At 42.9% G+C, this 15,000-nt stretch overlaps 1 protein-coding gene across 3 annotated transcripts in view; it reads right to left on the bottom strand.

The window, feature by feature from the left end:
• The window catches only part of LRP2 (LDL receptor related protein 2), a 350,948-nt gene that overhangs the window by 107,148 nt on the left and 228,800 nt on the right, over positions 1-15,000 (bottom strand). For 2 of the 3 annotated variants that reach the window (XM_085883670.1, XM_085883668.1), the window contains exons 52-55: positions 12,564-12,718; positions 9,403-9,764; positions 3,857-4,009; positions 1,864-2,034 (exon numbers count right to left, since the gene is read on the bottom strand). In XM_085883670.1, coding sequence (XP_085739796.1) covers positions 1,864-2,034; positions 3,857-4,009; positions 9,403-9,764; positions 12,564-12,718 — 841 coding nt within the window. The remainder of the gene's footprint in view (positions 1-1,863; positions 2,035-3,856; positions 4,010-9,402; positions 9,765-12,563; positions 12,719-15,000) is intronic. The other variant, XM_085883669.1, reaches the window with a different exon arrangement.

Here is a 15,000-nt window from a genome sequence, read left to right as displayed (position 1 = left end):
GAACCACTCGCTCAGGGTGACGGAGCACGAACCACTCGCTCAGGGTGACGGAGCACGAACCACTCGCTCAGGGTGACGGAGCACGAACCACTTGCTCAGGGTGACGGAGAACGACCCACTCACTCAGGGTGACGGAGCACGAACCACTCGCTCAGGGGGATGCAGCATGAACCACTTGCTCAGGGTGATGGAGCACAAACCACTCGCTCAGGGTGACAGAGCACGAACCACTCACTCAGGGTGACGGAGCACGAACCACTCGCTCAGGGTGACGGAGCACGAACCACTCGCTCAGGGTGACGGAGCACGAACCACTCGCTCAGGGTGACGGAGCACGAACCACTCGCTCAGGGTGACGGAGCACGAACCACTCGCTCAGGGTGATGGAGCACGAACCACTTGCTCAGGGTGACGGAGAACGACCCACTCGCTCAGGGTGACGGAGCACGAACCACTCACTCAGGGTGACGGAGCATGAACTACTTGCTCAGGGTGATGGAGCATGAACCACTCACTCAGGGCGATGGAGCACGGACCACTTGCTCTGAATGACATGGGGGCAAAAGCGTCCGCAGTGAGTGAACGATTCCCTAAGGACGAAGTGTGGAACCGCTATCGACTGTAATGTGTTCGTCAAGTGGCTTAAGCACTCATGCAAGCACTCCAATTAAATGGTTGATCAGGAATGGTTGGCCAGACTCGCTGCATATCACATGGGATCCCTTTCACTTTGAAGCCGGTCTTCACTGCACACACAGCAGTTAATGAAATAAAAATAATTCATTCAAATAATGACTTTATCTAGAAAAGATTTGCAGCTTAATGCAGAACAACCCAGGAGACATTGCAAAGTTCATTTGCCTGTGAAATAAACATTGCAGATAATCCACCATCTTTCCTGCTTGTCTGTGCACGTGTCACGTGGTACATCAGTTCAGGGTCCACGCAAACGTTACAACTTTTTTTTTAAAAACATCCGTTTTTTTGTTTTTTTAACCAGATTTGCTTCGATTCCCTGTGGAGCACTTGCAAAAACTCCAAAAACATAGACACAGATCTGGCAGACGGAATAGATAGGCAGTCTCTCTTGGGGACTGGGCACGAGGTCTTGCAGTGAATTCATTAAATCAAAGAGCTCAATGAAGCTGGTTAATTTTGTCACGTTCCTAAATTTTTTGTTCACTCAATATAACTCTCCAACCAGGAGAAAAACGTAAGTTTAAAGCTTTGGAAATTTCACATTTACTTGTGTATCTATGGAGGAGGGAACATAGCCTTGTCACCTGTGACATAATCATTACATATAATAATCCACCATCTTGCCTGCTCGTCTGTGCACGCGTCACGTGGTACATCGCTTCGGGGTCCGTGCAAGTGTAATAACTTTTTTTTCACCTTTTTTCACCAGATTTGCATTGATTCCCTGAAGAGCACCTCACAAAACCTACAAAAATATAGACACAGATCTGGCAGATGCTATGGATAGGCAGTCCCTCTGGGGGACTGCATTCACTGCAATAATTTCCAACACCTATTGATACCAGCATCATTTGAAATGTAAGACTGATGCAATTTGATGAGAAGTACTCGTTTGAATCATTCAGTGGAAGGATCAAGTGTGAAAGCTGAACACGATGGGCTCAGATTATTATTTATATAATCTCCATTATTTTTCACCACTATGTGCTGTTGCACGAGTCAAATCTCGCCGGACAATCCAAAGCATAGAAAAAGCATTATTTTCTTTTTAACCAATTGATATTTGAACATTTTTAATCCAGGCCACTTTAAATATGCATTATGATGGCCCTGTATGATCTCTGTATAATATCAATGAATGTGCAGATTGGAAGAAACTCTTACTCAATGTAGTTAAGATGGGCATCGGCCCAAAATATGCGGTCAGAGGTGTAGTCAATGGTGAGTCCATTCGGCCAGCTCAGTTTTCTGGACACTATAACAGCATGGTCATTGCCATCCATACCTGCACGAGCAATGTAGGCGTTGGTGCCCCAATCCGTCCAGAACACGTACCTGGTGCAAACATAAAAAGGTTACTTGTTGCTCTTGGCAAATCAAATGCGACCTTCAATCCACAAATATAAAACTGTTCAGCAAATATCAACAAGACAGCAAACAAAATCCCAATTGTATGTAAGCTGAATTATAATCTACAAGATAGTACATTGCAAGATTGGTGGATATCATAAGATGGCATCAGCACGTGGACTTGGATTAGTTTTAAAAACTTTTTTCTCAACTGCTTTTCTATAAAGATATTCAATACGCTTTTCTCAAAAGACTTTTGTAGATGAGCATGAAAGTTACATCAAGTCACTTTGAAATGCATTGGCAAAGCAACCATGTTGACTCAAGTGTGCCAGCCTATCCACAGAGAATCAGACATTGGAGAAAAATTTCAGGAATACAGATACTATAAAGCATTTTTAAATATCCCATACTCACCCTGTCTCTTCAGAAGAATTGTCAAACACTATCTATTTCCACAATTACCATCAACCACTGGAAGAGCTTCAGTCTCTTGAACCCCCGGACTTCTCGACAAGCGAAATAATATCCTGGAGAGACCCTAACCTCATGTCTTCTTCCAAAACCAGCGACAGACTGGGTCATCCCCCCATCATGCCAAGTCCTTCCTTGATGAATTTAAACTTCTCATAGCCAATACAAAAACAAGGTCTTTGTCTATAGTTAAATGGTGTACTGCTCTCACCTTTGAGCTGTTTCTGACACTACTCACCTCTCAAAATTAGATGCTGTCGAACCTAAAGTTCTCGACATCATTGGCACCTTTCACAAATAAGTAGAAGCACATGGCTTACTGCTCTCTCAATGAAACAGGTTGATTGTCTCTGTTTTCTATTGCCTCTCTTTAGGCCCAGTCTTGCTTCCTCTGCTCTTTCATTCCCTGTCCCTCCCCGGTCCTTCCAACTTTTACTTGTTCTTCAAGAAACCACATCCTTATTAAGCCCACAAAATTCAGGCTTACAGCTTACCTCCACTCTGTTTGTTCCTCTTTATTCTTGTTTGTGAAATGTCCTTCCTCAGTCTGTTAAATCGTCCGCTTTCCTCCAGGGCTTTAAGTTGGTAGTGCAACCTCACCAAAGTCATCCTCAATCCTTATCAATTAACTTTTTTTTATCCTCTTTAACCCAATCCTACCCCCTCGCATCTACTTGCATGAGGATGCTATGTTTTCTTTCCTCCTCTCTCTCCTCCTGCTTGTTCAACCCTTTGTGGCATCAACATGTTGTCCCACGCCTCCACTGTCAGTGCATTACATTCTATTGTCTTTCAACTCACTCTTCCATGAACCTTGACATTTTAATTTTTTGTATACAAAGGCAATGTTCGTGGAAGAGCTAGAACACTGAATGCAAGAGAAGAAAAGGAATGGTAGAAATAGGGGGAAAACACCAACAGCAGGGTTGAAGGACAAAATAGAGGGAGACTTGAATAAATAACGGATGTGGGGAAGAATGAGTGGTCGTGGAGGAAACATGGGAGTGGACAAGATGGATATTGAAACAAATTATATGGAAGGAAAAAGTGGAAGTTTGGAAGGAGTTGGGCTTGGGAGTGGGGTGGGGAGCTAATGAGGGTACAGTATAAACTTTGCCAGGACAACCAAATACATAAAAGTAAATAATAGCAGGTACAACTCCATTTAGGAAAGTACAAATTCAACATGAACAAGTAGTTTTAGTATGTAGGGAAGCATAGGTTACTTTGGTATCCTCAGGGTTATTTGAACAGGGGCTAGGGGTGGGCTGGATTTGTAGTTGGGAAACACTCATTTTACTCTTCATATTTTTGTTAAACAAGTAAATCTTACCCGTATTTGGGATACACAGCCACTGCGCGTGGATTTTGAAAACAGCATGTCCGATTTACAGACAAGCAACCAGAGATGAGTTTTTTTTGGAAACGTCCATCAAGCTCTGCTACATTCATGCAATCCAACACATCATCAACCCAATAGATCTTCCTGAAAATACACAAAATTATTAACCCGAGTGTGCCCGTGGTAAAGTACACAGGCAGGTGATGTGCGCTCGTGCTCATTCTGTGCTGTGTGCTTCACTGTGCATTTGTGCTGACATCAGTCTGCATTTCTGTAAGAGGGTGCTTCTCGTCTGCATTGCTATCTATGTCGGTGTGCCATGCTTCGCGATAGCATGACTACATCTGTCTGCACTGCATTCACCACGTGTGCCTTTCCTCCTTCCAATCATTGTTCTTTTAACTCCTCGTTAGTGTCAGACTATCAATTGTGGTTGATCAGTCGTCTCCTTCACTTTACGCAGCCATGGTCATGGATTGTAAGTGGTGTTGTATTTGGCAGAGCGAAAGCACTACAATCTAGACAGCTAGACAGAAGACAACCTACTTTCCCCCCTGCATTTCCTTACAATGTGTGTAAAAGCGATTTCAAGGGCTTTAGACTGTAATTTAAAAAAAAACGTGTAAGCGCAGATATTGATTAAATATTTGTAACACGTGTCAATGAAAACTCATGCATTTATTGAACCAATTTAAGAGTGCAACAATAATGATATTCTTTAAAAATAGGACCACTGGACCTGTAGCTTATCTGGGCCTTTTTTTTTTTGTATACCTTGGTCGAGGCTCGTATGAGAGCTAACACACAACTCACAGCAAGGAGGCATGAGACAAGAGGGGCGGAAGTGGGCAAGAATTGAAGGAACTGGGCTTGGGTGGATTATCGGGGGTAGAAAAGATCGAGGATTTGGATGGGGGAAGATAAGAGGTGGTGGTGAACAGCTGTTTTGAAAGCCTGGAGGGAAGAATGGGAAAGAATAGAGTGAGGAAGTTTATTCCAAAGGCGGGAAAAAAGAGGAATGAAAGAGTGAAGATGAGCAGTGATTCGTGATTTTGGTAGTTTTACCAGAAGGGGGTTGTTGGCGGACCTTGAGCGCCCTGTGGAAAGGTGGTGGGGACAAATCGCAGAGAGAGCAGGGGGGGGGCAAGGCCGGAGAGGAGTCGGTAGAAGACAGAAAGACCACCGACCAACCTGCGGTGATTGAGTGAGAGGCCCAAAGACTCAGCTTCATTGCGGGAGATGCCGATGATCTTAAATGCACTGGTTTCGACAGCGTGAAGCCGAGAAAGGTGGGAGGCAGGAGCACCAGCCCAGAGGGGAGAGCAGTACTCCATCAGGCTATGGACAAAAGCTTTGTAAGTGGTCAGGAGCTCAAGAGGGCCGAGGAAGGACTTTGCACGACAGAGGATTCCCAGTCGGCGACTGGCTTTTGAGGCGAGGTTGGAAATGTGACTTTCCCAGGAAAGGTCATGGCAGATAGTGAGACCCAGAAGCTTGAAAGAAAAGACTTCTTCCAGAGGATTGTTGAGAAAGTGGATGGGGGGGGGTTTTCTAAACGGTCCTTTCGAAGAGACATAGTGAGAGTGTGAGATTTGTCTGGATTGAAAGACATGTTCCACGTGTTGGACCAGTTTGTGATTTTATCCAGATCTGCAGTGAGCGAAGAAGCTGCTGCTTGCCGGTCTGAGGGATGACAGATGGTACGGCAGAGGGTGGAGTCATCGGCAAAGAGAAATAGAGGATTTTCCAGAGAGTCCGAGAGATCATTGATGAAAACCAGAAAAAGAACAGGGCCCAGAACGCTACCTTGAGGAACTCCAGCCTGCACAGGAAGAGGGGATGAAAGAACTCCATTTAGGGCCACACGTTGACTGCGACAGGAGAGGAAGTCTGCGAGCCATGAGTGGAGATAGCCTTGAATACCATGGGAAGAGAGTTTGGTGAGTAGGGCAGGGTGCCAGACTGTGTCAAAAGCACGTGATATGTCCAGGGATACGGCTCGGATTTCCTGTCTGGCATTGAGGACCTCCATCCATTGATGGGAGAGCAGAAGCAGCATATCCAGGGTAGAGTGACCTTGTCTGAAACCAAATTGATGATTGGAAATCAAGCCATTGGAGAAGAGGAAGGATTTCATGTCTGAAGCGATGATGGATTCCATCACCTTGCTGATGATTGGGAGAAGGCTGATTGGTCTGTAGTTACAGGGATCTGTTTTTGCACCTTTTTATGCAGGGCAGTGATGTTAGCAGATTTCCAAGCAGATGGCAGATGACCTTGGGCAAATGAGAGGGTGAATAGAACAGAGAGAGGGTGAGCAAGAGCAGAAGAGCAGGCTTTGAGGACACATGGGCTGATGCCGTCTGGACCGGTTGCAGAATCTGACTCGAGGCTTGAAAGCAAGCTCTCCACCTTGTCAGGAGAAAAGGATACAGAGTCCAGGGACAGTTGGGTGCGACTGGGTAAAGTGGGTAGAGATAGTGATGGGTTTAGGACACAAGATTTAGCTGCAAACACCGAGTTTAGACATTCAGCTTTATCACGTGTGGAATCAGCAGTGCGGCCATTTGAGGTAAGGGAGAGGATGGAGGGGGAACATACACCAGAAACAGATTTGATTAAATGCCACCAGGATTTTGAGGAGGGAGAGAGGTTTGAGAGTTCAGACTTGAGATGAGAAAGATGTTGTTTTCTGGCTCTCCTGAGGGTAGATACACACTTGTTCCGAGCTTTGTGGAAAGAACTGAGATTGCCCTCAGTTGGGTTTACTTTCCATGAGGCAAAGGCAAGTTGTTTCAGTACAACTGCCACGCCACAAGCTTCAGTAAACCAAGGGCGGGAGGAAGGGTAAGACAACTGAGCACGAGAGGGGATAAATGTGTGCATGAGGGAGAGCAAGTTTCTTTGAAAGAATTCCCAGGATGAGTTGATGTTTGAGAAAGTAGTGATAGGAGACCAGTCTGTAAGTTTGATGGCTGCTCGGAGACCCTGCCAGTCGGCTTGAGTGAAATGCCAGACTCGACGGCGGTGAGGTGGTTCTCTGATAACAGCCAGAGAGATGTCCACTTTAACAAGGACGTGGTCAGAACAACCAATTGGAGCGAAGGAAGAGCAGCAGATATTGTCAGGGAAATTTGTCAAAATCAGATCCAGAAGAGATGGAGTACCATTGGTTGAGATCCGGGTCGGGAAGTTGACTGATTGAGTCAGTCCCAATGAGTCGCAGAAAGCTTTTGCTGAGGTGCCATGGCAGGTGAGAGAGGTACCCACACCTAGCCAACTGGCGTGATGACAATTGAAGTCACCACATAAGAGGAAGAGAGAGTTTGGATGAGAAGATAGAAGATGGTCCATGTTTTCGGATAGTGAGGTGTAGATGGAGTCATCACTGTTCGGTGGACGGTACAGTACACACATATGAACATGAGGTGGGAGTGGAGGGGAAGCCGAAGCCAGAGGTATTCCTGGGGGTGTGGGGGAGTGAGAGCAGTGCATGGAGAGTGAGGAATAGAGTCTTTGATGAAGAGAGCAACACCTCCACCAGGACGAGGCTCAGGTCTGTCATACCGTAAGAGGGAGTAACCAGGGAGAGATACTTGGGAGTCAGACACGTCTTGGGAGAGGAAAGTTTCTGTTAGGCAGATAATGTCTGGTTTGTCAGTGGCAACCTGTATGGAAAGATCTGAAAGGTTTGAGCGAAGGCCCCGGATATTTGAGGTCCACACTTTTAATGAAGAGGTAGGGGAGGAGGCTTTTGGTGGAGGAGGTGGAGGGGGAGGGGGAGGGTAGGACAAGGGACGAGGGGGGGAGGTAAGGAGGGTTGCTGAAAGAGTGTGGGGTATTGCAGAATAGTGAGGGGAGGGGGCCGAATGAGGAGGAGAAAAGGCTCTGTGGTGCTGGGGGAGAGGGGGGACAAGAGACAAGGAAGAAGGCAGTTGAGGATTTGAGGAGGTGGAGTGAAGAGATGGAGGTGACTGGGTAGTGGAGGGAGGCAGGTTGGTGGATGAGAGGGGGCAACTTAGAGAAGGAAGAGTGAGGGGGATGAAAGGTGGGAGAAAGGTGAGGGGGGAATCTTTGAGAGAGGTGAGAGGCAGGCTTGGAGGGAGAAGTGTGGGATGGTTGCTTTGAGAGTGAGAGTGAGGGGTGAGGGGGTTGAGTTGGCACTGAAGTTGGAAAAAAAGAATGGTTGATGGAAAGCGAGCATCCATGGCAAACTGTGGTTTTTAAAAGTTTTAGGTCAGAGATGCGATTTAACACAATTCTTGATGGATGCAATGAAGGCGAATTCAGAGAATGGAGAGAAGAAGCACTGTAATAGTTGGATTTTTTAGGCAAGGAATGAAGGAGAGGTCGAAATGAGAGCAGTCTGTTAAAATAGCAGAAGAATCGTGCATTGTGAAACAGTAAAGAGTACCACATGTGTGAGAGAGGAAGATGAAGCATTATAAGATTGTTTTTGTTGTTAATATTAATGTATGAGAGAGTTCAACAGATTAGGTCATGGAAGTGTAAAAAAAAAAATCGAGGAAGAAGACGAGGAGGAAGTTAAGAGGAAGAAGAAGAAGCAGAATCGGGAGAAGGTGAGCGTGTTGTTGTTGTTGTTGTTGTTGGGTATATATATATATATATATATATATATATATATATATATATATATATTTTTTTTTTGAGATAAGAAAGAGATTAGTTGGGAGAATGGGGGATGTTTGGAAAGTGGGGAGGATGAAAATTGAAGGTAATGGGGAGGATAGAAATCGAAGGTAATGGGGAGAAAAAACAAACAAACAAACAAAAAAAAAAACGATCGAACACCGAGTGGAACCGGTAGGCCTCAAGCCTAGGCCTAGGCCTCAAACACCAGGTAAAAACGTCGACAAAAATACTCACAAAATAGCACAATTTTTTAAACAAAACCGAACTAGGAACACACAGTAACATGTAGGTGAGAAAATTAAACAGTTAAAACGGGACAAATAACAACCGGAAACTTAACTTTGAGAACGTCAGCAGGGAGCCCCGAAGGACCTCTCGCCGCTCCAAAACCGGAACCGGAAGTTGAATGCCCTGGCCTACTAGTGGAACCAAAATGTGGTGGCATTCTGACTGGTGGGTCTGGAGAAGAAGATTTCTGAAGGAATTAATGCGATTTTCCCAAAAGTTGATCAAGTCGGCCATTTTGACACACATCCAGTCAAGTGATCAGCATGACCTCTGTAATTTAACATCCCCTTACACAGGCCTAATGTTGTAACCCAAATTTGGTGGCATTCTGACTGGTGGGTCTGGAGAAGATATTTGAATAAATTTACTAAGTCGACCATTTTGACCTCGTTAAAGTCACATGACTGGAAGTAGCCTTGCCATCTTCCTGAAAATCAGGAGTCAGGAGCGGAATGTTGCTGCCAAATTTCATCCAAATCAGCCCAACTGTTTGGCCGGAAAAGTAGAAATAGGAGATGGACGGACGGTGCACGATGACAATACCGTATATGGAATTCCAATTCCAGATTAGCTAAAAATGAAGCAGCATTCCTCACCGGCCAATCCAATCAATGGCAAGACCTTGACCTCCTGGCACACCACTGTTTATGGTCGTCTCCAACATCGTTTGATTGAAGAACATGCGTTCCAGCACCCTGCGATTTGCATCCAGCCAGTAAATGCGTTGCTCATTATGGTCAAAGTCAAGAGCCACAGCTTTGGATAGATTTTGAAGGATGAGTGTGTAACTGTCACCATTTACAGTCAGATTTCTTAAATAGTATCTGTTGCTGAAGATTAGGTAGGGTGTAAGGCCACTGTTTTGTCGGCAGAAATGACCACTGGTATCACGAAGGTAGCCATTTGCACACTTGCAGAAGTAAGAGCCAACTGTGTTCTCACAAATCTGGCTGCACACCTGTGGGGTCAGAGGTGAAGGTTGAAGTTTAAAAGTGATAAATTAAGAATATAATCAACTTTCTTGAAATCCTCTTGTAATTGGACAGAAAGGTGGAATGAAATGCAAGTTAAAAGGTGGAATCACAGACATTCGTGAGTGAATACAATATGTCTCTCCCCCCCCCCCCCAACCACATACACTTTGATCCCTGGAAAATCTAAATGAGGAAACCAGACCAATGTCAACTTGCTTCCATCTAAAGTGGATGCAGCAAGGTATTTTTCTACCAATTTTTGTCTGGATTGGTTGAAATATAACGGCTTGTCAGCTAAAACCCTTGAGACAAAACAATTTTGACCTTTGACCTTGATTGAATGACTAATTTTGACCAATGAAAAAAAGAAAAAAAAAGACACTCGACCAATGTCTCCCTGCTTTTCATATGAAGGGAATAGGGTAAGGTATCATTTTGCTGAGTCTTGTCTGGATTGGTTGAAGTACAGAAACATCACAAACCCAAAAGATTAATTTTGCCACTGATTTTTACATTCGACCTCTGTATAATCCTGAAAACGACTCTAATTTGAAATATTTCACTTCATCTCTAGAGTGGCTGTGTGAGAGCACCTTTATGCTAAATATCATCTCTATCTACTGAAACACAAGGGAATGGCAAAGGCAAATTTGTGGTTTTTAGTAATCACATGTACCTTAGTACTTTGGTCCAATACTCCAAGACCCTTTGAAATCAGGATGTGGCTTAAATTTTTTTTAAAACATGAAAATGGGATCTGGGAGTATTGGACCAAGGTACCTGCATGCCAAATTTGAAGATGATTGGATCAGAAGTGAAGTAATAGCGTGCGACGACAAATTGTTGGAAAAAAAAAAAGACAACAGAAAAAAAAGAAAGAAACGGGAAAAACTACAACGGCACTAGGTAGTAGAGCACATATCTCGACCAGGCTGAATAGTTTACATTTTGTATCCCACCGATAGCCCGGATCTGTATCTGGATCTGAACAAAAATCAAATCAGTTTGCTCTTGTCACATAACCAACTCATCCATATAGTTTTGTCATAACTCGTCCACAACTTTTTGAGATATTGTGTTACATGTCATTTTAGCTCAATCACTCGATTGTGAAAAATCACTTAAAAAATTCTCGGATCCGGATTTTCACCAAAATGGAATCATTGCGTCCTTGTCACACACCCAACCTCTCCACCAAATTTCGTCTGAATCCGTCTACAACTTTTAGAGATATCCTGTTCACAGACAGACATACAGACTGACAGAGATATGGGTGAAAACATAACCTCCATCCACCTTTGGTGGTGGAGGTAACAATGTCTCTCTTGGTGAAGGAGGGGAGACATCATGAGTCTGAAGGTGAGGCAAAATCCACTGGTCATTATTTGAGATTATGGATGAAATAATATTGGGAATTATTAATTAACAAGTATAAACGCCCATCACAAATGAGGTATAAAGTATTTTATTCACAACATTCAAGGAAACTGGAAGATATGATGTTTCGTAGCAAGAAAAAGCATTATTGTAAAACACTACATGTACAAATGTGACCCTATTTTCTTTATCTTCTGGAGCATTTCGTTTTGACGGTAAAGCCTCTTGAGTGTGCCAAAGTCAGAAGCCTTTTCCTCTGCACACGTTACACATCCATGTTCTGAATTTCACTTCCCTGCACATTGTATTTATTGTTATTTTAAAAAAAAAAACATGCTTCTGTACATCACCCCTTGAAGCTCGGATTGCAAGTCACCATGTACATTTCCAATAAAAGAGATGTAATTATACTTCTTTTGGGTTTTTAGGTATTTGGGGTCCTTGGGGTCTTTTGGTTATTTTGGGTCGTTTCAGTCCTCGGGGTCTTTTGGGTCCTCGGGGTCTTTTGGATCCTTTGGGTTCTCAGGGTCATTTTGGGTGTTCGGGATCCTCAGTGTCTTTTGGGTCCTCTGAGTCTTTTGGGTGCTCTTTCTTTTTGGTCCTTGGGGCCCTATGGGTCTTTTGGGACTTTTGACCGATGTGAACACAGTCGTGTTCAAAGATTGGCCTTTAAAACCCCACTCAAATCATACGTATGAAGGCGGACAGACAAATATACAAATATTACACAAATACATAGTTACACACTGTGTTTTATATCAGTAGATTAGTATTAGGCAGTAATAATAATGAGAGTTCCCTTACAAGGAATTACAACACAGGAGAAGGCCATTAGGCCCATCAAATTTGCACTATGGTTGCCAACCTATTTCCAAAATGTGATTATAGTAAACTACGTTTTGGAAATCCCTTTTACATTGCGTTCAGCAAAAGTGCAATCTTGTTTTTAATTCCTTTATATTTACGTGTGAAATAATTCCCTGATCTGTGTCCAGTCATGTTCCTCCATAAATTACTTCAAGGTCGCATCTCATCTCCCTCTCACATTGTCTCCCATTTCCAATCATGAACCTTTTTATTCCACTATAACCTCCTGCCGAAATAAGGCCCAGAGAGAAGAGGGACATTAACCCCAGGAGGAGACAGACACAAACATAGAGAGGAGATGGACACCCACTTGGATTTACCTGGTCATACAACGCTGCTGTAGCACAATACCGACCTTCAGAAGCTTATGCAATATCAACCACCTGCCATACCCCTGGTTGTTCATACAGGTCATGTTTGTGTGTCCATTGAATGTCAGCTCTTTATTTTCTGTCCTGCAGTTCCAATGAAAAGCTCCCATTCTCTGTCATTATTTGCTCCTCGGCTTTGTATAAAACACAAAAAAAATTCAAGGATACCTGAGGCGTTTCACTGCATTCATCAATGTCTTCACAAGCAAATCCATCAGACATTAGTCGAAAGCCAGACTGGCAGGAGCAGTAATAGCTATTGGGTGTGTTTGTGCAATTTTGGGCACAGTGATGCAGCAACGAGTCTGCACATTCATTAACCCCTGCACACATGGAAACATTGATAATTATAACTCTATGAGACAACACATGCTTCATGTTTACCATGGATGTCAAAACATTGTTAAAATTTACGATGAGCAACAACATCAAAATCATATACAGTGCACATCAAAACATCGTCAATGTTTCTCATGTACATTGATATGTCGTTAACAAATACCAAACAACCACCGTTCACGTTTATTGTGCACAGGAAAACAATAACATCTACCATGTGCATCAAAGCATCATAAACATCAATTGTTACCATAAAAACAATATTAACGCCTACTGTTTCACATACCAATCCAAGGACCATTCACATTCGCAACAAACGGATACACCAGGAAAAATCACAGAACGGTCATAAAGCATCGGCAAATGAAAATATAAATAAATGAAAATTAATAAATGAAAAATCAAATGCAGGTGAGTGTCCCAAGATAATGGGGAAGCACAGTTCTCGTTATTCCTTACAATGCGTAAGCATACCCCACTAGTATAGAAATGTGTATGTATAAATATATATATATATATATATATATATATATATATATATATACATATACAAATATATATATACATATACAAATATATATAGACATATACAAATATATATAGACATATACAAATATATATAGACATATACAAATATATATAGACATACACAAATATATATAGACATACACAAATATATATATATATATATATATATATATATATATATATATATATACATATACATATACAAATATATATATATATATATATATATATATATATATATATATATATATATATATATATATATATATATATATATATACACACACACACAAACATACATGTGCAGCTGTTGAACATCTCCCAACACTGAAAAGCAGCCATTTTTGGTGGAATTACTTTAAACGGTTAAAAGTTTAAAGGTTTTTTTAAACCTTTTAAAGAGGTTACTTTCATTTATTGATTTATCTTTACTGCTGAACATCTGGCTGGCAGAGCAAAAATATGGAATGCTGTGATAAAGGTCTTCATGTTACCCTTGGTATTCTTAGGGAATATCGACCAAAAACAGATCTTCCTGCTAATGGAAGATAAATAGGCTTTTCCACTTCAAAGGAAAATGATCTCTGGGAATGGAGAAACAGATATAAGGCAAGCCAAAATGCTAAGCAGGGGAGAGTTAGATGGAGCTGGACTACTGTGGGTATTCTGTCTGTCTGTGTCTGTCTCTGTCTCTGTCTCTGTCTCTGTCTCTGTCTCTGTCTCTCTCTCTCTCTCTCTCTCTCTCTCTCTCTCTCTCTCTCTCTCTCTCTCTCTCTCTCTCTCTCTCTCTCTTGTATACATGTTTTGATGTGAATTAAAGCTCTTCTCTACCAAGATCAGTGTGGACATTGCTCGATCTCAATCAGCCTTGGAACCTGATCTCGACATTTGGCGTAGTCGGCGAAGGATAAGCAGACCAAGGAGAAAATAACTGCTCTGGTGAGACAAAAGAGGAGAGAGCCAGCCGGCTTAAGTTAAGGTAAGAAGAACTGCCTCTTTTCTCACACCAGGGCATACAAGTTCGCTGCTCTTTGTGATCTGTCCTCATCTTAAAAGAATAAGGGAGAAGGAGCTTTTGTACACATCAAAAGGGGGGTACCCCAGGGAAGGTTAGGGTCCAAAGGGAGGTTGAGAGAAACCCAGGGAAGGGCAACCCAAGAATATCTACTGGCACAGGGTCCATTGGGAGGTTGAGGGAAACCCAGGGAAGGGTAACCCAAGAACATCTCTGGGAGGGTCCAAACGGGAGATTGAGGGAAGGGAAAGAGTGTGAAAAACTCCTGACCCAACCCAAGGTATTTCCGTTGGGAGATTGAGGGCGCGGAAGGTGTGCAAGGGAGTGTGAGGGTCTGTGGGAAGGTGTGAAAGATGCCCGACCCAGCCCAAGAATACCCCAGACAAAAATACTGACCGGCCCAAGAATACTCTAGGAAGGATCAAGGAAAAGTGTAAAAATAAAGCTGTAACGAAATTATGGACCTCGGTCATGTGATCAGTTAGAATTATGGTATGAATGATTATATAAAAGTACCCATATGCAGTTCTAAGATGAGATTCGTTAAGATATGCATATGTGAATAAGCCCAAACCAGACTTGAAGCTTGTAAGATGTGTAAGGAAGAAGCATGACAAATAAATAATGCTGCAAATGCGAAGTAGCAAATAAAGTGTTAAGATTAAAAGAACAAGTTGAGAAAACACAGGGCCCCGTCCATGCAAACTGCAGTGCAAGGGCGGG

This window comes from Eptatretus burgeri, chromosome 1 (genome assembly GCF_056783735.1).
Source record: "Eptatretus burgeri isolate ZD-2024b chromosome 1, Ebu_testis_v1, whole genome shotgun sequence".
Taxonomy (NCBI): domain Eukaryota; kingdom Metazoa; phylum Chordata; class Myxini; order Myxiniformes; family Myxinidae; genus Eptatretus; species Eptatretus burgeri.
The sequence above is the reverse complement of the archived record's forward strand: the minus strand, read 5'-3'. Positions and strand labels throughout refer to the sequence as shown.